The 22,617-nt window shown below is 65.7% G+C and overlaps 2 protein-coding genes across 2 annotated transcripts in view; both read right to left on the bottom strand.

Annotated features, from left to right (window-relative positions):
* Positions 1 to 1,399: 1,399 nt before the first annotated feature.
* INPPL1 (inositol polyphosphate phosphatase like 1) lies at positions 1,400 to 20,579 on the bottom strand. The gene is made up of 29 exons (XM_082075987.1): positions 20,343 to 20,579; positions 15,356 to 15,419; positions 13,805 to 13,955; positions 13,616 to 13,727; positions 13,396 to 13,533; positions 13,222 to 13,312; positions 12,299 to 12,388; positions 11,173 to 11,271; positions 10,311 to 10,461; positions 10,018 to 10,124; positions 9,563 to 9,665; positions 9,283 to 9,479; positions 5,876 to 5,993; positions 5,510 to 5,606; positions 5,282 to 5,420; positions 5,101 to 5,200; positions 4,921 to 5,009; positions 4,747 to 4,828; positions 4,556 to 4,645; positions 4,342 to 4,455; positions 4,160 to 4,248; positions 3,976 to 4,063; positions 3,722 to 3,877; positions 3,556 to 3,640; positions 3,111 to 3,266; positions 2,256 to 3,015; positions 2,002 to 2,129; positions 1,557 to 1,647; positions 1,400 to 1,519 (listed from the first exon to the last, which is right to left on the bottom strand). Exons 1-28 carry the CDS (start codon positions 20,522 to 20,524, stop codon positions 1,557 to 1,559), a joined length of 3,867 nt encoding a protein of 1,288 aa, XP_081932113.1. The 5' UTR covers positions 20,525 to 20,579; the 3' UTR covers positions 1,400 to 1,519.
* Positions 13,207 to 22,617, bottom strand: part of LRRC51 (leucine rich repeat containing 51) — a 37,639-nt gene continuing 28,228 nt past the window's right edge. Inside the window, exon 6 of the mRNA XM_082075989.1 lies at positions 13,207 to 13,221. Coding sequence (XP_081932115.1) covers position 13,221 — 1 coding nt within the window. The 3' untranslated portion in view covers positions 13,207 to 13,220. The remainder of the gene's footprint in view (positions 13,222 to 22,617) is intronic.

The raw sequence follows: 22,617 nt of genomic DNA, 5'->3' as shown, positions 1-22,617 counted from the left end.
TTAGATAGACAGTTTGTGTTAGAATAGGTGTGGAATATGTTAATGGTTGTCAAAAATTGTAATGAATATGTATGTGATCAACTTGTATAAATATAGTGTAGTTTGAATCAGTTGTCGGAACCAGCTTTGGGTGCGAACCCCTGGTTTCCCAGCACTGAAATAAAAGCACCGCATATAACTACGTCCGTGGTTATGTGTCCTGATTGCTACCACTGGCAGCCTGGAGCGTCCCGGACCACACGGGGACACGGTTCATTGTTTTGGTTTCTCCTCCCACCCCTTCCCACGACTCCACCACCACCCCCCCCCCGGCTCCCTTTACCATGATGAGATGTTGACAATGACCATTCCATTAAACATGAAATAGCTTATGATTTCACACAAAACCACCAAAATACAGGGCAGCACATGACGGCACTTTTAGTAGGATTAATTTCACACCAAAGGCCCCGTTAGCAAACGGGGTGGAGATTGCGGGGGGCTGCCGGGGGGTGTCCTGCCCTTCCTTCATCTCAGCCAGAGCAGCGGCAGCAATGGGGCCCAGACAGGGTGACTGGGGAGCACTGGGCGTCTTGGGGATCCGAGGAGCCGGACTGAGCATCAACCCCCCCATCACCCCTTGGGGGTGACCCATGGGGATGGGGAGTTCACTCCAGCAGGGAAGTGGGGGGAAGGCACAGCTGGGGGACCCCCACCCTGGGGCCCTCTGCCCTGGGGACCCCCCTGAAAGGGCACTTGGTGAGGCTGGGGGCTGAGCACCCATGGGGGAGCCTGTGCCGGGCCCACTGGCACCAAGGGTGACACAGCCCAGGAGGGGACGGATCCAGCAAGTACCTAAAATGGGCAAACTGGGAGTGTGGGGGGACACCCCAGAGGCACTGATGGTGGCGGGGGGGCAGTGGGTGAAGGCACTGACCCGGTTCTGCGGTGGTGGGATGACCCAAGTGGGGATGGGATCCCCAGGGTGGGGGACGGGCACCCAAAGCGCTGCCTAGTGTTGTGCATGGGGGCTGCCAGAGCCCCCCCATCCCATCCCATCCCATCCCATCCCATCCCATCCCATCCCATCCCATCCCATCCCATCCCATCCCATCCCATCCCATCCCAGCACCAGCCGGGCATCGCAGAGGCACTTTGTTGAAACACAACTTTGCTCCGAGCTTCCTCCTCCTCCTCTTCCTCCCTGGCTGCGAGGGGCGGCAGTAGGAGCTGGCTTTTCCTGGGACTCACCCCAAAACCCTCCCCTGGACTGCAGGACCCCCCCCACACACACCCACAAGACATATGCTCGATCCCTTCTCTCAATAAATAAAAAATAACTTAAAAATGAGGGGAGGCCCCTTTGGCTGGGACCATCCCCCTGAAATTGTCTGACCAGGACCCACCACCCCCCTGTACCCCCCCAGTCCTCCCCCCACCCGCTGTTACCCAGCACCCCGCGTCCCGGTGCTCCCGCCAGCTGCTGGTGATGGCAGGATGCGGGATGCTCGGCCGCGGGATGCGGGATGCTCGGCCGCGGGATGCGGGATGCTCGGCCGCGGGATGCTCGGTCGCAGCTATTTGCGGAGCTGGAGGCTCTCCAAGAGGACGCGCTTGTGGCCGGGGTCCCGCACACCGGCCTCCTCCAGGTCCTCCTCCGTGATGTCACTGGGGAGGGGGGGACACGGCCATTGGGCTCGCTGACCCCAGTTGGGAACCCCAGGGCTGCATCTGGTCAATGGGTGCAGGAGCCCCTGCTTGGGTTGCTGGGTGCCCACCCCCCCTTCTCCTCACCCCTACTAAAGCGCTACATGGCCCTGGGGGGCAGTGGGGACCCCCCCAGTGCTGTGGGGAACAGCACCCACAGGGGTGTCCCCATAGCACAGTGCCCCCAACCAGGCATCACTGTGACTCCTCCAGGGAGGACGTGGACCCACCAGGTCGGGCACGGGGTGGGGGGGGGGTAGTAAGGGGGTTCCTGGGTGGGGTAGTAAGAGGGTTCCTGGGAGAGGTGCTGCTCACCTGAGGAACTCCAGGTCATCCCAGCCGTTGCGCACCAGCCCCTCCTCGTACCGCTCCAGCCCCAGCGCCCGCAGCCACTCGCCCACGCCGGGCACGGTGCCCACGCCACGGGTCGCCGGGCACAGCGCCTGCATGGTACCGCCCGCACCGTCAGCCCTGCGCCCCACCCGGGGACCCCCCGCGTGGCACCCCCCTGCTGGAGCAGCAGGATGGGGCAGGGGGTGCGGGCACCCTGAACCCCCCGAAGCACCCACCTCCTCAGCCAGGTCCTCCTGGATGCTCTCCCGGATGGAGTGGGGGGGGAAGGCGAGGGGGTGGCCGTAGTCGGGGGGCAGGCAGCGGGAGGGCAGCTCCATCCGCCCCCCCTTGGCCAGCAGCGGTTGAGGCGGGGGGGCCACCCGCCCCTTCTCGCCGCCGTAATCCACCTCGCTCAGCGTCTTGGCCATCTGCAGCACCGAGCAGGAGCGGTCGTCCAGCAGCCCCCCCGCCACGGGCAGCCCCCCAGCTGCAGGCAGCCCCCCGGCAGCGGGGGTCCCACCGGGCCCCTCCAGCCCAAATGCAGCGCCGGCAGCCGGGGGGGGCCGCGGGTGCAGTTTGGGTGCAGGGGGGGACTCGCCGCATGCGGCAGCCCCGGGGCTCAGCCGCGGTTTGGGCTCCTCGCGCCCATAGGGTGCCGGCAGCTCCTTGATGCTGCCGTAGAAGGGGTTGGGGGGGGCCAGCTCCAGCTCCCGCGGCAGCGGCGGTGGGGGGAAATCGGGGGGGGGCAGGTTGAGGGTCCCGGTGTCCTCGTCCGAGGAGCTCTCGTCACCGCGGCGCTGCCCAGCCGAGGGGTGCCGGCGCCGCTCGGGCACCGGCAGCTGCACCTTGACCTTGGCGGGGGGCGGTTTGCCGGGGTCCCCCGGTGCCAGCAGCTGGTGTGGAACCCCCTCCAGCACGTAGTAGGCTGGGTTGTTGAAGCTGTTTTTCAGCGGCCCCCCCGCTGCCACCGGTTCCGCCGTCACCTCCGCCCTGCACCTGCGGGCACAGGGGGTGAGCGTGGCACCCCCAGCTGTGGGGGGACGGGGAGACGGTGAGTGTCCCCCCCAGCTCCACCCCCATGTCTCCCTCACCGGCTCGAGGTGGCCTCGTCTCTGGTGGTGCTGCGGTGGGGGGCGGCGGGGGGCGGCCGGGGGGCTGGCGCGGTGCTGCCCTTCTCGGGCTCCTCTGGGAGCTTTGTCGGGGTGGCGGGGGGCGGCTCGGCACCGGGGGGCTTCCGCGCCACTGACCTGGGTGACAAGAAGTGTTGGGGGTCCCGTGGGGCTCAGCCTCCCTGGACAGGGCTCGGCCCCCACCGGGGACGGGGCCAATGCCACTTTCGGAGGCACTGGGTCCCCTGTCCCCAACCCACGTGGCAGAACCAGCACCGGGACTGTCCCCAACCACGTCACCATCCTGGAGAGATGCTCGGAGCGATGCCTGTGTTACCACAGCACTGGGAGGTGCCCAAGGCCTCCAAGCCCCGCTGTCCTGGGACCCCCAGTCCCCCCACATCCCCCCCAGCCCTGTACCCCGTACTTGGCACTGTCCTGGTTGGCTCTGGCACCCAGTGGCACCTTCCCTTTGCCAGCTGCCGTCTCGTCCTTATCAACGCTGATCCACTCTGTGAGGGGACGGGGGCTCAGTGGTGTGGGGGGGCCCCATCCCCGCTGTCCTGACCCCCAGGGTCGGGGGGGGGTCTCACCATAGAGCCTCTCGCGGGTGCCCAAGCGCTCGGCGGGCACCCGGACCCTCATGGAGCCGCGGATGTTGCCCGTCTCCTCGCCCCGGTGTGCCAGGTAGGTGAGGAACTGCTGCGCCGTGCTGCCGATCATGGACTTCAGGGCGATGACGCACTCCCCTGGGGGCAGCAGCCGGGGTGGGGGGGAATCGGGGGTCCGTATCCCCGAGTGACCCCCACCCAGGACCCCCCCGAGCCCCCTGGGCACAACCACTCACCATAAGACTCATAGCCGTCGAGGGATTTGACGGTGAGCAGGAGGTGCTGGTCCTGCAGGTACTCGATCTCGGAGAGGATGGGCTTCAGCTGTGGGCGAGGGGACGGGATGATGGCACTGGGGGGGTCTCCCTGCCAGCAGCCCCCCCCCAGCACCAGCCCTTCCTGCCCCCGGCCCCTCCTCACCGTGGGCAGCTGCCGGGACGACCATTGCACCTTGAGGAAGTTGATGTTGTCGCTGCTCTGGCTGTCGTTCTCAAAGCTCTTCTTGAACTCTGGGGGGGTTGTGGGACATGGCACGACACCATCAACCCTTGGGACCTCACTGAGCAACCCCCAGACCCCCCCGCCGCTGTGCCAGCCCTCACCTTCCAGGCACGTGGAATAAAACTCGATGAAGAACTTGGTGCGGCTGGACGTCTTCACAATGGCCTCGATGCTCTCAAACTCGATGTATGCCTGCTCGGAGGACTTGGAGAGCCCTCCAGGGAGAGGGGAGGCTCAGGGACGCCCCCCAGCACCCCCCACCTCGAGGTGGGACCCACGGGGAGGGCAGCCGGGTGTCCCCTTGGGCACAGGCACCTTTTTTGGAGACGAACTGGGACGTCACCCCCACCTCGAAGGAGCCGAAGACGGGCGAGTGGTCGCTGGTGACGATGTCGTCTGTGCATCCTGCGGCCAGATGGGATGGGAGGGGGTCAGGTGGGGTGGGGGCCACAGTGTCCCAGGGGGGAACACGGTGTCCTGGGGTGAGATGGGGACGCGCAGCTCACCGTAGGCGTTGCAGTTGACGTGAGTCTCGGGGTAGGACTTCCATAGGATGCGGTCACACCAGGACGGCACGTTGGTGCGGACCTGGTGGGGATGGGGGGAGTGAGGTGGCAGAGGGGGGGTCAGGCTGGGGTGTCACATCCCCCCCCTCCAGCCCCAAACCAACCAACACTTACCCCTGTGGGCTTCTGCTTGTGCCAGACGTACGTGTCCCGAGAGCCCCGCTCGTAGCGGTAGGTGGGGGGGAAGGTGATCTCTTCCTCGCCTGCACCCACAGCAGTGAAGAGGGGGTCAGGACAGTCCCAGCAGTGGGGGCTTCCCCCCCCAGGCCCCTCCGGAGCACCCCCAGCCCTCACCAAAGCGCAGGAAGACCTTGTGCTTCTCCTTCTCCAGGTTGAGCTGATCCACCTTGAGCAGCGGCTCCAGCTCCTTGCGGCTGATGTAGTTGAGGATCTCCTGGGGGACAGAGGGGCTGGCACAGGGCCGGGGGACACACACCCACAGCCTCCCCACACACCCCACTCCCATCCCCCTCACCTGGATGTCCATGTCCAGGCGATAATTGAGGTCCCCGAACCAGAAGAGGTGGGTGAAGCGGAGGGAGATGTCGAAGGAGCTGAGCTGCTTGTCCCCCAGCGAGAGCAGGCGCAGGATGTCCAGGTAGTTCTGGTTCCTCCTGCCCAGGGAAGGGAGGGGGACATGGGTGTCACGAGGATGGGGACAGAGGTGGCAGGAGCGGGCTCGTGTTAGCATGATGGTGCTCACCGTGCTGTCTTCTCGCTGCCGGAGGTGAGGTGGCAGTTGACAAAGCCGAAGGAGGTGCCGTTGAACATGAAGGAGACGCCCACGGCGCCCTTGTTCCCTGCGGGGACACGGACAGGCTGGGGGATGCCCTGGGACCCACATGCTGCCCCCTGTGGTGGTGGATGGGACCCAGCTGCCCCAAGCCCTGGTGACAGGGCACAGTCCCCACCGGTGCTGTGTCTGGGATGTCAGCACGTGCCCAGACCCCTCCTCGTGCAATGCAGACCCAGCCCCCTCCTTGTGCAACACACACACTGGGACCCCCCCTCACCTGTCCCTGTCCCCCATGAGCCACATGTCCGCCCCCCAACGCCCGGTGACCCCTACCCAGGGTGTTGGCGATCCCCGTCTTGACGCTGGAGGTGCCCACGTGGCTGATGCGGTTCTCGTGCTCCGGCTTCACCAGCACCACCACCTTGATGTTCCACAGGGACTGCATGGCCACCTGCGGGGCCACCGTGACACCCCCCGTCAGACTCCCCACCTCTGCTGGGACACACCGGGAGCGTGTCCCCATCCCATGGGGGTGGCTGGTTCGGAAGCCCCCCCCTTCACCCCAAAGGGCTGTTCCCCCCCTGCCACCAGCACCCATGCGACAGGGTGAAGAACCAGAGGGGTGGTTGGGCCCAGGGAGTTATGGGGAATGGAGGCACATCCAGCTGGTGTCGAGTGGTGTCCCCAGGGCTCAGTACCGGTTCCAGTTTAATCTCTTTATCCATGATCTGGATGAGGGGATGGAGTGCACCCTCAGTACTTTGCAGATGACACCGAGTTGGGTGCAGTGTTGATGTGCTGCAGGGTGGGCAGTTCTACAGAGGATCTGCCCGGCTGGATCCATGGGCTGAGGCCAATGGTCTGAGGGGCAACAAGGCCAAGTGGCGGGTCCTGCGCTGGGTCACACCAACCCCATGGACGCTGCAGCTGGGGAACAGCGGCTGGAAAAGGCCCTGGGGGTGTTGGTGGCAGCGGCTGAACATGAGCCAGCGTGTGCCCAGGTGGCCAAGCGGCCACCAGCATCCTGGCTGGGACCAGCACTGGGGTGGCCAATGGGACCAGGGCAGTGACCGTCCCTGTGCTGGGACCTGGGGAGGCCAAACCGCCAATCCTGGGGCAGTTCTGGGACCCTCAAGCCACAAAAAAGGACAAGTAAAAAGGTGACGTTTGCTCACGGTAACTTTTTTCCCTTCTGAAATGAGCATGACAGAGGAGAGCCAAATAAACATCATTGGAGTAACTGTGCCTCACTCACTGTGAGTGGGAATTTATTTTGCTCTGGGAAGAGCCTTTGAAGTCTGGTCACATTAGGGGTGGCTCATAAGTGACCATTAAAGTATCCCAGGTCTAAAACTGGCAAACCAAGCACAGGCTGTTCATAACTTTGCCTCCTAAAAATACCTTGAGGTCAACTTAGGTTGCTTGAGGACTTGCGCAGGTGAGCTTTAAATACATTCAAGGGAGAAAATTCCCCCATCTTCACATTCCTGCTCCTATGCCTGACCATCTTCATAGAATCATGGAATCACAGAAGGGTTTGAGTTGGAAAGGACCTTAAAGATGATCTAATCCCAGCCCTGCCATGAGCAGGGACATCTTCACCAGCTCAGGTTGCTCAGAGCCCCGTCCAGCCTGGCCTGGGATGTCTCCAGGGATGGTTCATCCACCACCTCTCTGGCCAACCTGGGCCAGGCTCTCACCACCCTCAGGGCAACAATTTCTTCCTCATGTCCGGCCTGAATCTCCCTCCTTTAGTTTAAACCATCACCCCTTGTCCTGTCACAACAGGCCCTGCTCAAAAGTCTGTCCCCATCTTTCTCAGACCCCAGTGCAGGACCATTCCAGTTTAAGCAACACTGTGTCTAAGTTAACTTAGGCTTCTACTGGAAACTTAAACGTTCACTTACAGAGAGCTGTTGTCATCACTTAAAAGAATGAATCCAGTCTGCAATCGCTAATCTAAAGATACGTAAATCCTCTCAGTTTTAGGTCGGTCTGCTCATATAACAAAGAAAAGAGTGACCTGCAAAACTACACAAGTTGTCGTCACAAACTGGTCACAAACTACAGGCACCGCTGCCCTTGCAGCTTTAGACATTCGGAGCCAACACGATGAGCTGAGTTTTGCTTCAACACACATCTCCAGACTGTCGGATGAAGTGTCCTGTAGCTGAATGTTGCTCGTTATACGCTAAAATGATTATGAAATGCAATATGCGAATGTGTAACCAACTGGCTCTCTAGGACTGCCCTGAGGAGGGCTACGATTCTGTATATAACGCCCGTTCCTTCTCTTGCTGGGGTGCTGGCTTTATTCCAGCATCCGGACTTGCACGATTCTGTAATAAACAACATCTCGTCTCTGTGTGTTAACTTTGGCTCGTTTCTATGCACACTGGGTAAAGAACCGTGTTTTGGGGATAACAGAGCTGCTCAACAAGGCCAAGTGCAAGGTCCTGCACCTGGGGGGCGAGAAGAAAGATGGGGACAGGCTTTTGAGCAGGACCTGTTGTGACAGGACAAGGGGTGATGGGTTAAACTAAAGGAGGGAGATTGAGGCTGGATATGAGGAATTGTTGTCCCTGAGGGTGGTGAGAGCCTGGCCCAGGTTGGCCAGAGAGGTGGTGGCTGAACCATCCCTGGAGACATCCCAGGCCAGGCTGGACGGGGCTCTGAGCACCCTGAGCTGGTGACGATGTCCCTGCTCATGGCAGGGGTTGGAATAGATCATCTTTAGGGCCCTTTTCAACACAACCCCTTCCATGATTCTGTGATTAAGGGGTGGGAGGAGGGGAAAGACGGACTATTCTATCACCAAACCCGTGTGAGATGCTGTTCCCAGCAGACACAGCCAAGGGTCACCTTGCTGCACGAGTTATGTCACAGCCCCCGGGACGTTCCATCTCGCTCTCCCACACTACATCGCTTGTTGATTGGAATTCAAAATAATTGCTTGAATGCAAGTTGATTTTAATCTTGTGTGACCCCTTAATGATGTTCTCCAGAGGCTTCTTAAATGTGCACCAACTAAATACACAGCTCCAGTCCCTGCTCCAAACCATCCACGGCATGTCTTTATGGCGGGTCTGTGCTGTGCACAGCTCTCAGCATCTTATGGTTGGACCTGAGGATCTTGAGGGTCCCTTCCAACCCAAGTGATTCTGTGATTCTAAGAAAGGCCTTGAGGTGCTGGAGCGAGTGGAGAGAAGGGAACGGAGCTGGTGAGGGGCTGGAGCACAAGTGTGATGGAGCGGCTGAGGGACCTGGGGGGTTCAGATGGAGAACAGGAGCTGAGGGGAGACCTTCTGATCTCTGAACTGCCTGAAAGGAGCTTGGAGCCAGGGGGGTCGGGCTCTGCTCCCCAGGAACAAGCGCCAGGAGCAGAGGAAACGGCCTCAAGTTGCGCCAGGGGAGGTTGAGGTTGGATGTGGGAACAATTTCTTCCCCAAAGGGCTGTGGGGCATTGGAACAGGCTGCCCAGGGCAGTGCTGGAGTCACCATCCTGGAGGGTTGGACAGACGGACATGAGGTTCTCAGGACATAGGACAGTGCCAGGGGTGGGGGAACAGTTGGACTCGATGATCTCGAGGAGTTTTTCCAACCAAAATGATTTGATGATCCCACCCCAAAACACACAGCATCGCCACAGCCGTCCCAGGAGAGACCTTGAGCATCACCCATCTCCATCCCACCAACATCAGAATCCCACAGCCCCCCAAGACCACTCCCCAGGTTCCTACCGGGCGGTACTCGACCTCGGTGACGTCCCTGAGCGCGGCGCGGAGGACATCGACCCACTCCCTGTCCCCCAGCGAGTTCTCCTGGCTGCCGAAGACGTAGATGTCGTGGGGAATGGCGACCGTCACCTCGTCCAGCGTCTTGCCCAGCCCCTTGCAGGTGAACCACGACGTGATGTTTTTTGGGGGGGGCACGCTGCCTGCAGCGGGGGGAGCGGCACAGTCAATGGGGGGCCCAAGGGCTCACCCCCCCACTCCAGACGGACCCCCCGGCTCCGCTGACCCATATTCCAGGTGCCGATGAAGATGTTGATCATGTCAGGTTCATCCTGCTGGGAATGTTTGTTCTTCATCAGCTGCAGGAGCTGGCAGAACGCCTCGCGCTTCTGGGGGGGGACAACACACACAGTCAGCAGGGGGTCCCCATGGTGCCCCCAGCCCCATCAGCCCCCCCCAATTCTCCCCTGGCCCCCACAACTCAGCATCACCCCAGCATGGGGACAGGGACAGGCTGTCCTGGGACCCAAAAGCTGTCCTGGGACCCACAGGCTGCCCCCTCCAGGGTGAAAAACAGGGACCCAGCTGTCCCCAAGCCTCGGTGACAAGGCACAGTCCCCACCTGTGTCCCTCCTCGTGCAGGGACCACCCCAGGGACACCCCCAGCACCCGTCCCCATACCCCCACAGGGGACCAGGGGTCAAATCCTGCTCCCCCCCGCCCCAGCAGAGCAGGACCCACCCGCGCACTGACGAAAACGAAATCTTTCCGTTGCGTTTTGTCCTTTTCCTTCTCAAAAACGATGCCCAGTTTGTTCTGCACCCGCTGCGACTTGATCAGCTGCCGGACTATGGGGGGAGGACAGGGACAAGTGGCATTTGGGGGATGTCGGGGTCTGGTTGGGCACCGTGACCGCCCACGCAGGGTGGGGACGCACCCAGGATGGGGACACCCAGCTGCTCCCACCCCCAGCGCAGAGCTGTCACCAGGCGCCAGCCCCGGGGTGTGGGGACCCCCCAGTGCCCCCCACGCACTCTTGTCGTGGGTGAAGGTGTTCCAGTCCTCCTGGGCGTCCCGCTGCCGCCGCAGCACCACCAGCCGCCCCCCCTCCACGTCCACGCTCAGCGTCTGCTTCTGCGACTTCCCCAGCTTGGTCAGGTCCCCCAGGGTGACGTCCAGCTTCACCTGGGGGGACGGCGGGGGATTGGGTGGGGGGGACACCCCATAACACAGCAGCCAGCCCGCCCAGCACCCCAACCCCCCGACACACGGTGTCCCCAGCCCCCTGACACCCGAGTCCCCAAAACCCAGGATTCCAGTTACCCTGACACTATGATCCGCTGTCACCCAGAACCCTGTCACCTGTCAGCTCTGCGCCCACTACCCCTGCACCCAGCACCCCAACCCCTCAGCACCCCACCCCCCCCACACCCCCCAGAACCTCAACACCCAGCACCCCAAACCCCGGTACCCCAAACTGCAGGCACCCAACCCCCTGGCACCCAGCTCCCCTGGCACCCTGACTCCCCAGCACCCCAATTCCAGGCATTCCAACCCCCATGCACCCACCACCCTGCACCCAGCCCCCCCAGAACCCTGACTCTCCAGCACCCTGACCCCCAGGCAACCCCACCCCCAGGGCCCCCATCACCTGCTCCCCTGGCAACCACCCCCCCTGGCATCCAGCCCCCCAACACCCAGCCCCCCCAGAACCCTGACCCCCTTGCATCCAACCCCCCAACACCCCAACCCCCTGGCATCCAGCCCCCACCAACACCCAGTCCATCCCCACCACCACCAGGAACCCCGAGAGGTTTGTGCCCTGGGTGTGACAGGAGGTGCTGATCCCCACCCCTGGGGGGAACTTTCTGCCGTGGGGGGGACAGCGGGACCCACCTCGAAGGTCTGCACTGGGATGCACTTGGCCTTGCGGGAGAGGGGCTGGGGGGGAGCGGGAGGGGCAGCCGAGCTCATCTCCTGCAGGGCCTTCAGCGCCTGGGGGGGCGGTGGCATTGGCGTCACCGCAGTCACCCAAATCAGCCCCCCAGGCCCAGCAACCCCCCCAGCCCCATCAGCCTCCCAGCCTCATCAGCTTCATCAACGCCCCAGCCCCATCAGCTTCATCAGCCCCCCCAATCAACCCCCCAGGCCCACCAGCTCCCCCAGCCCCATCAGCCCCTCCAGTCCCATCAGGCCCCCGCAATCAACCCCCCAGGCCCATCAGCCCCCAGCCCCATTAGCTCCCCCAATCAGCCCCCAGGCCCATCAGCCCCCCAGGCCCATCAGCCCCCCAGCCTCATCAACTCCCCAGCCCCATCAGCCTCATCAACCCTCCCAGCCCCATCAGCCTCATCAACCCCCCAGCCCCATCAGCCCCCCCAGCCCCATCAACCCCATCAGCTTCATCAGCCCCCCAATCAACCCCCCAGGCCCATCAACCCCCAGCCTCATCAGCCCCCCAGCCCCATCAACCCCCCAGCCCCATCAACCCCCCAGCCCCATCAGCCCCTCAGCCCCATCAACCCCCCCAGCCCCATCAACCCCCCAGCCCCATCAACCCCCCAGCCCCATCAACCCCCCCAGCCCCATCAGCCCCCCCAATCAACCCCCCATGCCCACCAACCCCTCAGCCACATTAGCTCCCCCAGTCAGCCCCCCAGGCCCACCAGCCCCCCCAGCCCCATCAGCCCCCCCAGTCTCAACAACCCCCCAGCCCCTCCAGTCCCATCAGCCCCCTCAGCTTCATCAGCCCCCCCAATCAGCCCCCCACCCCCATCAACCCCCCTAGCCCCCTCAGCTCCCCAACCCCATCAATCTCATCAGCCCCTCAGCCCCATCAGCCTCATCAGCTCCCCCAGCCCTATCAGCCCCCCCCAGCCCCATCAGCCCCCCAGGTCCATCAACCCCCCCACCCATGGAGTCCCCCTGTGTCCCCCAGGCAGTTCCTTTGCCCCCCCCAGCCGTACCCCAGCACAGACCCCCCCACAAGGGGATGCCCCCCCGTACCCGCCCCCAGCCCCACCTTCTTCTCAATGCTGGCCAGGAAATCCTTCAGCACCGAGAGCTTCAGCACCAGCTGCTCCAGCTCCTGCTCCCCGCTCTGCCCCCCCGCCTGACACCCCACATGTCACCGCACCGCATGGGACCCCCGCAGCCACCCCAACCCCCCCGCACCGTGAGATGGGGCAGGATGGGACCCCCACATCCCAGACCCCCAGAGGGGCAGGATCCCCCCCCCCCGAGAAGTGTTGGATGGGGCAGGATGGGACCCCCAGATTAATCCCACCCCTCTGGAGGGCCAGGAACCCCCAGAACTATGGGACAGAGCAAAATGGGACCCCCAGATCCTCCCCAGCAACCCCAAGGGGTAGGACCCCCCCAGCACCATGAGGTGGGGCAAGATGGGACCCTGAGATCCACCAGAGGGGCAGGACCCCTAAAACTGTGGGATAGGGCAGAATGGGACCCCATATTAATCCCACCCCCCAAGAGGGGCAGGACCACCCCAGGACCACGAGACGGGGTAGGATGGGAACCCCAGATCCACCAGAGGGGCAAGACCCACTTTCGGATGGGACCCCTGGAGCCATCCCAGAGCCCCGGAGCGGCAGGACCCCCCAAAAGTCAGACAGGGCAGAATGGGACCCCCATATTATTCTCACCCCTCCATTAGGGCAGGACCCCTCAGCACCATGAGATGGGGTATGATGGGACCCCCGGGCAGGCAAGATCCCCCCAGCATTTTGGGATGGGGCAGGATGGGACTCCTGGAGCCACCCCAGACCCACAGAGGGGCAGGACCCTCCAAAACCTGGGACCCTCAGATTAACCCCACCCCCCTGGAGGGGCAGGACCCCCCGCAGTGTCCCCATGGTGGGTCGGTGGGGCCAGTCCCCGGGTTGGGGATGGGGATGTCACCACCACATGTCCCTTTGTCCCCCTCACCTGCTGCAAGATCTTGGACACCATGGGGGGGCTCTGCTGGTCAAACACCTTGGCCAGGATCTCCAGCCCCCCCAGCACCTTGTCCACCTCGCTGTGGGGGGAACACAGGAGAAATGGGGGGGGGCTAAGCCCTGTCTGTCCGTCCGTCTGTCCCTCCCGGTGTCTGGTACCCACCTGTGCAGCCGTTTGCAGGAGGCGACGAGGGTTTTGTTGAGGTGGGGGAGGCTGCTGGCCCCCCCCTTCACCGCCTCCAGGTCCAGCGTGTAGCTGCTCCTCAGGTACTCGTGGGAGATGCTGCTCAGCCCATTGGTGCTGCCGGGGGGGACACACGACACCCAGGGGATGAGGAGCTGGCAGGGACAGGCAGGGGACATGCGGGGGGGCAGCGTCTCACCTCTCTGCGCCCCCCTCTGGCCCCAGCCCCGTGGGGCTGAGCCCCCCTGAGCTGCTGGAGATGCTGGTGGAGCCGGAACGCGGCGGCAACGGCGGCTTCTCGTCCTCTCCATCTGCAACGGGGCGATGCGGGGGGTCAGTCCCATGTGCCCCCCTGGGATCGGGGGTCCCAGCTGTGACCCCGCTGTACCTGAGTAGTCCCTGTCCTCGGCGGGGTCCTTGTCCTTGTCCCTCTCGACGGGGAAGAGGAGGGTGCAGACCAGCCCCTGGTTGGGCTGCAGGTACAGGGCGATCAGCTCGCTCAGCGTCTTGAAGCGGCGAACCTGCACCCCCTGTGACGTCTGGGGGGGACACGGGGACATCAGCACCTGCTGGTGGGGTCAGCCACACCCCCCCAGTGCAGGAACCCCCCAATGCAGGGACCCCCAAAACACAGGAACCCCCCCCACATGCAGGTACCACCCAATGCAGGGACCCCCTCAATGCAGGGACTCCCCCAGTGCAGAGACCCCCCAAATGTAGGGATCCCCTGTACAGGCATGCACCCAATGCGGGGACCCCCTCAATGCAGGGACTCCCCCAGTGCAGGGAACTCCCCATGCAGAGATCCCCCCAGTGCAGGGAACCCCCAGTTCAGGGATCCCCTCTACACACAAACCCCCCACCAATGCAGGGACCCCTTGTGCAGGGAATCCCCAATGCAGAGACCACCCAATGCAGGGACCCCCAAAACGCAGGGACCCACCCAATGCAGGGACTCCCCCAATGCAGAGACCTCCCAATGCAGGGACCCCCAAAACGCAGGGACCCACCCAATGCAGGGACCCCCGCAATGTAGGGATCCTCTGTTCAGGGACCCACCCACTGCAAGGACCCACCCCAATGCAGGGACTCTCTCAATGCTGGGACCCCCCCTTCCCAGTGCAGTGACAATCTCCATGTAGGTATCCCCAAAATTAGGGAACCCCTCAATGCAGCAACTCCCCCAATGCTAGGACCACCCCCCTCCCCCAGTGTAGGGACTCCCCAATGCCAGGATCCCCCAATGCAATAACCCCCCCAGTGCAAGGAACCCCCAATGCAGGGCTCTCCCCCAGCGCAGGGAACCCCCTGCACCCAGACCCCCCCATGAAGGGACCCCCCTGGCTGAGGGACGCCCAGGCAGGATGGGGGGCTGCCCCCCCAGCCCCAAGGCTGAGCCCCCCGGGGCTGTGGCTGCCAGGCAGCTGCGGGCAGGGCGCAGGCAGCTGCGGGCAGCAGCCGCCATCCCTCAGCCTCCTCCCTCCCGGGGGCGGCTTTTTCCTGCCCCCCCCCCTCCTCGGCACGACCAGCACAAAGAGGCTTCTGTTCCTCTAAAAATACCCGGCGGCGGCGGCCAAGATGGGCCCTGGCGGGGAGATGCCGGCTACGCCAACAGCCGGGCACGCCGGTGGCACCGCGCCAGGACAGCGGCCGTGCCAAAGAGCCGGGCACGCTCACCGCACGGTGCCGCGGCCGAACCAGCCCCCCGGGGTGAGGTGGGGGGGACAGGGAGCCCCCCGCAACCCCAGCACAGTTGGGAGGTGAGGGGCTGGACATGGGGCACTGCATCCAGCCAGCAGGAGCAGGGTGGAGGTTGCGGGGTCCCGGCACCCCACGTCCTGCACTGGGATCACTCTGCTGCGCCCCCCCCAACCCCCAGCCTTGGGGGTGTCCCCAAAGAGCCGGGCGGGTGACAGTGTGGTGGGGGGGCTGTGCCCACCTGCACGGCCAGGAAGTCCTCGTCGTCGGGCAGGATGCGGTAGGTGTGGACGTGCTTCTGGAACCTGCGGGCATGGGGGATGTCAGGGGGGGACAGCATCCCCCCCACCTGCCTGCACAGCCACCCGGGGACACCAGGGACATGGCCCCCCTGTCATTAGCTGGGAACGAGCATCCGCAGGGAGAAGCTGCTTTGGTGTCACCGTGGGCTGTGGCATGTGACGAGCCACCAGGTCTCAGCCCGGCTCCCACAGGGACAACGCTGGCAGGAGGGGACCTGGGGGTCAGGGTGGGCACTGGGGGTCCCAGAGTGACCTTCTCCAAGGGGGACCCCCCAATTGACACCCCCGTGTCCCCAGGCTGAGCCCCAGCATGGGAGCATGGGCTCACATGTCACACATCCTGGCCCCGCTGCCCGTCCCCGTGCTGGCGCTGCCATCCCCTGCCCGCGGTGCAGGCAGGAGCAGGCAGGAGCAGGCAGGAGCAGGCAGGAGCAGGCAGGAGCTGGCAGCGGGGAGGCCAGGAAGCAATTGATTTGTCACTGGAAGCTGACAGGAACCAGGGACACGATCCCGGGGCAGGGGGTGACGAGCGGCGCTGAGAGATGGGGTACGGATGCCAGCGGGTGCGGGGGGCAGGACAGGGATCCCCCGCATGTCCCCTCCCCATCTGAGGGACACTGGAAGCCAGGGACCCTCTCCCTGATGTGCTGGGGACGGTGGCTCCCAGGCTGGCCCCCGGCCATGGCACTCGCAGAGGTCACCGGGAACACAGGGGTTGTCACCGCGCCAGAGACACCTGGCAGCTCGGCTGCAGTGTCCCCTGCTCTGGTGGCACCTCACCATGGGGCTGGGGGAGCGGGGCCAGGCAGTGTCCCCCTGTCACCATGCCCATGTCCCCAGAGAGGGTGCTATGCCCTCCAGTGCCAAGTCCCCTGGTGCCACCTCATGTGTTGAGTCCTTCGATGCCACCCCCACAGTGGCAGGTCCCTTGGTGCCACCCCACTTCCCATAGTGCCACATTCCCCAGTGCCACCTCACAGTGCCAGGTCCCCCTAATGTCACCCACAGTTCTGGGCCCCCCAGTGCCACCCCACTCCCTGCAATGCCAGGTCCCCCAGTGCCACCCCACACTTCTGGGTCCCCTGGTGCCAACCCACTCCCCATGGTGCCAGGTCCCCCAGTGTCACATCCTCATCACCCCACAGCGAAGGGGGGGGCACAGCACGAGCATCCTCCCCCCACCTCCAGAAAGGGGGTCCCCCACTTCTGCCCCCCCGCCTATGGACATGAGACGGCCCCCCACCATGACACCCCAGCACCCCCCCACAGGGGTCACAGGGAACCCACCAATTTGGGGGGGGGGCTGAATGGGATCCCTCTCTGGGGGGTTACATGGAAAACCCTCTCCAGGGTGGGGTGGTATGGGGGTCCCTATGGGAAACCCCCGCTGAGGGGTCTGGGGGGTCTCCAACTCAAAGGAATCCTGGGGGAATGAGGGGGTCAACATGGAAAACCCCAAACTGGTGTCAGGGGGTGGTGGGGTACATAGAGACCCCCGGCTGGGAAAGGGGGGTCACAAGGGGTCTCTATGGGGAGCCCCAAAGCACAGTCAGGGTCTCCATAGCAGGAACCCCTATAGGGGGGTGGAGGGGGGCACATGGGGAACCCCAGGGTAGGGTCAACACCGGGAGCCCCAACTGGGGGGACCCAGAAGAAGAACCCCATTGTGAGGGGGTGGGCATACGGGGGTCTCTATGGGTAACCAGGGGGCCCCATGGGGTTGGTACGGGGCTGGGGGGGGCGCTGCAAGGGTTCCCTCCCACCGGGTGACCCCCGGTGGCCACTCATGGCGTCTGTTTTGGCGGGTGATCCCCAGGGGCCGGGGCTGCTGGCACAAAGAGCCATTATGTGGGAACGCGGCGGCCGGCAAGCGCCGGGGCCCCCCCAGCTCCACCGTGGCACAACGGGGGCCCCCGCACCCCCACCGCACGGGGACCATCCCCACGGTGCCACCAGCGCTGCCCAGGGCCGGCGTGTCGGCGGGAGGGTTAACGGAAGCCGGCGCTGCCGGGATCCCGGCGGTTCCCTTTCCTCCTCCTGCCCCCGCAGTTATTTTTAGGCCCCGACGGCGGCGGATCCGGCAGCCCCGCTCGCCCCCACGCCAGCGCGGCGGCTGTTCGGCGGCACCGTCCTGCCCACCGCCCGGGCAGGGACCCCCCGGCCCTCAGCTGCCCGCCATGGCACCCCGTGCCGGGCGCTGTGCCGCGCTGGGGGCCCGGCCGTCGGTGCGGCCACGAGGAGCCGGAGGTGGCAGAGGGGACCGGAGCCGGCGAGAAGCCACAACCGGGACGGACAGATCCCGGTGTCCCCATGGGGACGCCATGTTGCCATGGCCAGCACCAGGCCAGGTGTGGGGAGCCGCTGCTCCCAGACCCCCCTTGCACTCCGGCATCTGCACCAAGACCCCCCCTGCCACCCACCAGCCCTGCCGGTGCCGGTACCGGCACGGGCAAGGCGCTGCTCATCCCGTTCGCCACCCTGGCGTCGCGGCGAGGAGCCGGTGACCACGGCCACGCCATGCAACCCAATCTGCACAAGGCAGGAGGCCGCACGCCCTGCACCGGCACGGCACACGGCACACGGCACAGCCCCGGGCCAGGGCAGGCCGGCGTGCGGCTGCCGGCGCCCACGGGCTCTCGGGGAGCGGAAAAGCCTCATTTCGAGGTGCCCTCACCCCGCAACCACATCAAGGCCGCGGCGCTGGCGCAGGCAGCCGGCCCCGAGCGCAGCCGGCGGCACAGCCCGGCAGCACCCCGGCAACACGCCGAGGTGACGGTGAGGTGACGGTGAGGTGACGGCGAGGCCCAGGGCACGGTGGGGTGACCGGGGCTCCGCTGCACAGTGACAGCCGGGCTGCCACCCCGGTGCCACCGTGCGCTCAGCCCCAGAGCCAGCATGGCAGCCGGGTGGGGGGGCAGCACCCAGGGACCCCAGGGGCTGTCGCACCCACTGGAGCCACCGAGCCCCCCCGGCATGACCCATGGGCACTGAGCTGTCCCCCATGCTGTCCCGCACCCCAGGGGCTGGGACGCCCCTAGACATGAGGGCACGGCCCCCCAGCACCATGGGGACGCTCAGGGACAGTCCCCAACGTCACAGAGCCCACAGAGTGGGAGCCCCAGCCCCCCCAAAGCCAGCCCTGCGCGCCGCAGTGCCTGTCCCCCCCACAGTGTCCCCCCAGTTCTCCTCTTGCCGCAGCCTCCCAGTGCACCCCTATTTATGGTGCCCAGTTCCCCCCAGCCTGGAGAGGGTGCTGACCCCCCCCAGACCCCCACCCGCCCACTCCCAACTCTGCCCCAGCCCCCTCCCAGGGCCAGGTCCCCCACATGGTGCCAGTGACCCCCATATCTGGTGTGTCCCCCTCGGGTTGGGTCCCCCCCTGTGCCTGTTGCCCTCTGGGTGTCAGCGACCCCCCCCACCCGGTGCTCCCCTGGACACCCCACCCGTGTTCCCCAGTGCTCCCCCAGATCCTCCTCCAGTGCCCCCCCGGACCCTCCCAGTAACCCCCTGGTGTTTCTCCCAGTGCCCCCCACCCTGATGCACCCCCTGGTACCTCCATTGGTGATTTCCCAGAGCCCCCGCTGCCCCCTTGGACTCACTGGTACCCCCCTGGATCCCCCCCAGAATCCCTCCGGTGTCCCCCCAGCCCCCCTCACAGCCCCCAGTTCTCCCCCAAACCCCCTCAACCCCAGATTCTCTCCAGTGTCCCCATGGACTCCCCCCTGGTGACCCCCACATATTCCCCAGTGCTGGCCTGACCACCCCCCCGCCATGCTCCCCACGCCCAGCAGCCCCAGCCCATGTCCCCCCCATGTCCTCCCCACTCCCAGCAGACACACTGCGTGTCCCCCCGTGTCCCCAACACTCACAGCACCCCCAGCCCCTGTCCCCCCTGTGTTCACCCCACTCAGAGCAGACACATTGCGTGTCCCCCCCCCGGTGTCTCCCCCCACTCCCAGCACAAACATCTCGTGTTCTCCCCGTGCCCCCCCCCACTCCCAACAGAGTGTCCCCTCGTGTCCCCCGCACTCCCAATAGCCCCAGCCCGTGTCCCCCTCGTGTCCCCCCCACTCAGAGCAGACACATCTCCTGTCCTCCCCACGTCCCACCCACTCACAGCAGACACAGCCCGTGTCGCCCCCACTCGCGGCAGCCACATCGCAGCCCCAGCCCGTGTCCCTCTCATGTCCTCCCGTGTCCCCTGTACTCCCAACAGACACACCGCATGTTCCCTCCGTGTCCCCCCACTCCCAGCAGACACAGCCCGTGTTCCCCCCGTGTCCCTCCCACTCACAGCAAACACAGTGCGTGTCCCCCCAACTCCCAGCAGCCCCAGCCCGTGTGCCCCCCACTCACAGCAGCCACATCGCGTGTCCCCCCGTGTCCCCCTCCTCCCAGCAGACACACCGAGCGTCCCCCCCAGTGTCCCTCTAACTCCCAGCAGCCCCAGCCCGTGACCCCCATGTTCCCCAAACTCGGAGCAACCACATCGCGTGTCCCACCCGTGTCCCCGCCACTCCCAGCAGCCCCAGCCCGTATGCCCCCCACTCGCGGCAGCCACATAGCGTGTCCCACCCGTGTCCCCCCACTCCCAGCAGCCACATCGAGTGTCCCCCCAGTGTCCCTCTAACTCCCAGCAGCCCCAGCCCGTGACCCCCATGTTGCCCCCACTCGCGGCAGCCACATCGCGTGTTCCCCCCGTGTGCCCCCCACTCCCAGCAGCCACATCGCGCGTCCCCCCGTGTCCCCCCCGCCTCCCAGCAGCCACATCGAGTGTCCCCCCAGTGTCCCTCTAACTCCCAGCAGCCCCAGCCCGTGTCCCTCCCGTGTTCCCCAAACTCGGAGCAACCACATCGCGCGTCCCCCCGTGTCCCCCCCACTCCCAGCAGCCCCAGCCCGTGTCCCCCGCCGTGTCCCCCCACTCACAGCAGACACAGCGCGTAGGCCCCCGCCACGCTCTCGCTGTCCCGCACCAGGAAGCTGCCGTCCCGCCCCGCCCGGGCCAGCTGCTCCTCGGCCGCCGCCCGGCTCAGGTCCCGGTGGTACCACAGCGGCACCGGCCCCCCCGCGCCCCCCCCGGCGCCCCCCGCGGCCCCCGTGCCCGCCATGCTCCGCCGGGGCCGCGCCGCGGGGCCGCGCTCCGGCGCTGGGCGGGCGGGGGCAGCACCGGGGGGGCGGGGGCACCGGGGGGGGCGGGCAGCAACCGGGACGGGGCGGGGAGAATGGGGGGGGGCGGGCAGAGGCACCGGGGGGACGGACAGCGCTGGGGGATGTGGCGAAACGGGGGGACGGGGGACACCGTGGGGACGGGCGGTGGCACCGGGAGGCGGAAGGCGCGGAGGAGATGGGGAGCACCGGGGGACACCGAGGGGTCGCGGGACACCGGGGAGTCGGGCAGCACTGGGGGGACCGGGGACACCGGGGAGATGGGGTCACCGGGGAGACGGGGGACACAGGGGGACGGGTGGTGGCACCGAGAGGCGGAGAGCGCGAAGGGGATGGGGAGCACCGGGAAGACGGTTGACACCGGGGAGATGGGGTCACCGGGAAGACGGGGGACACAGGGGGACGAGGACACCAGGGGGACGTGGGACACCAGAGAGGCGGGCGGTGACACCGGGAGGCGGAGAACGCGGAGGGGATGGGGAGCACCGGGGGACACCCGTGGGTAGGGCACCACCGGCGGGACGGGCGACACCGGGGAGATGGGGTCACCGGGGGGACGGGGGAACGGGGACACCGGAGGGACGGGCGACACCAGGGGGCGGGCAGCAGCACCGGGGAGACGGGCAGCACTGGGGGATGTGGCGAACCGGGGGGGCGGGGGACACAGGGGGACGGGGACCCCGTGGGGACGGGCGGTGGCACCGGGAGGCGGAGAGCGCGGAGGGGATGGGGAGCACCGGGGGACTCCGGGGGGTCGGGCAGCACTGGGGGGACGGGTGACACCAGGGCGATGGGGTCACCGGGGAGACGGGTGGCACGGGGGACACCGGGGGTCAGGCAGCACTGGGGGGATGTGGCACATCGCGGGGACGGGTGACATCGAGGAGACGGGGGACACCGGCTGGCACCAGTTTCGGGGCTCGGGCACTGGGGGGTTGTGGCACCGAGGGGACGTGGCACATCGAGGGGACCGGTGACACCGGGAGGCAGGGAGCACCCCACCCCGGGACAGTGCACCCCATATCCCCCCATAGGACAGGGCACCCCATGTTTTCCCTCCCCGGGACGGTGCACCCTACATCTGTCACCCCCTCCCGGACAGGACACCCCATGTTGTGTCACCCCCGGGGCATGGCACCCCAAATCCCCACCCCGGGGCATATCCCTCCCCCTGCCTCGGGGCAGTGCACCCCAAATCCCCCCCACGCCACAGGGCATCCCATGTTATTCTCCCCCAGGAACAGTGCAACCCACCCCCCCCCCCACGCCACAGGGCACCCCATGTTATTCCCCGACCTCGGGGCAGTGAACCCCAAATCCCCCCCACGCCACAGGGCACCCCATGTTATTCTCCCCCGGGGACAGTGCAACCCAACCCCCCCCCCACGCCACAGGGCACCCCATGTTATTCCCCGACCTCGGGGCAGTGAACCCCAAATCCCCCCCACGCCACAGGGCACCCCATGTTATTCTCCCCCGGGGACAGTGCAACCCAACCCCCCCCCCATGCCACAGGGCACCCCATGTTATTCCCCGACCTCGGGGCAGTGAACCCCAAATCCCCCCCACACCACAGGGCACCCCATGTTATTCCCCCACCTCAGGGCAATGAACCCCAAATCCCCCCCACACCACAGGACAGCCCATGTTATTCTCCCCCGGGGACAGTGAACCCCAAATCCCCCCCACGCCACAGGACACCCCATGTTATTCCCCCACCTCGGGGCAGTGCACCCCAAATCCCCCCACGCCACAGGGCACCCCATGTTATTCCCCCACCTCGGGGCAGTGAACCCCACATCCCCCCCACACCACAGGGCACCCCATGTTATTCCCCCACCTCAGGGCAGTGAACCCCAAATCCCCCCCACACCACAGGACAGCCCATGTTATTCTCCCCCGGGGACAGTGCAACCCCAAACCCCCCCACACCACAGGACAGCCCATGTTATTCTCCCCCGGGGACAGTGCACCCCACATCCCCCCCAAGACAGGGCACCCCACATGGGACACACAAAGCCATGACTCCCCAAAA

This window comes from Streptopelia decaocto, assembly GCF_964273445.1.
Source record: "Streptopelia decaocto genome assembly, chromosome: 1".
Classification (NCBI taxonomy): domain Eukaryota; kingdom Metazoa; phylum Chordata; class Aves; order Columbiformes; family Columbidae; genus Streptopelia; species Streptopelia decaocto.
Note: the sequence above shows the minus strand (reverse complement) of the source record. Positions and strands in the feature narration are given on the sequence as shown.

Excerpts from the sequence above, each read along its gene's own strand:
- INPPL1 (XM_082075987.1), bottom strand. The coding sequence starts at position 20,524 with ATGGCGGGCACGGGGGCCGCGGGGGGCGCCGGGGGGGGCGCGGGGGGG. Across the intron at positions 10,462-11,172 it reads TCCCAGTGCAGACCTTCGAG|GTGAAGCTGGACGTCACCCT; the intron begins GTGGGTCCCGCT and ends CCGTCCCCCCAG. Across the intron at positions 1,648-2,001 it reads GATGACCTGGAGTTCCTCAG|TGACATCACGGAGGAGGACC; the intron begins GTGAGCAGCACC and ends CCCCCTCCCCAG.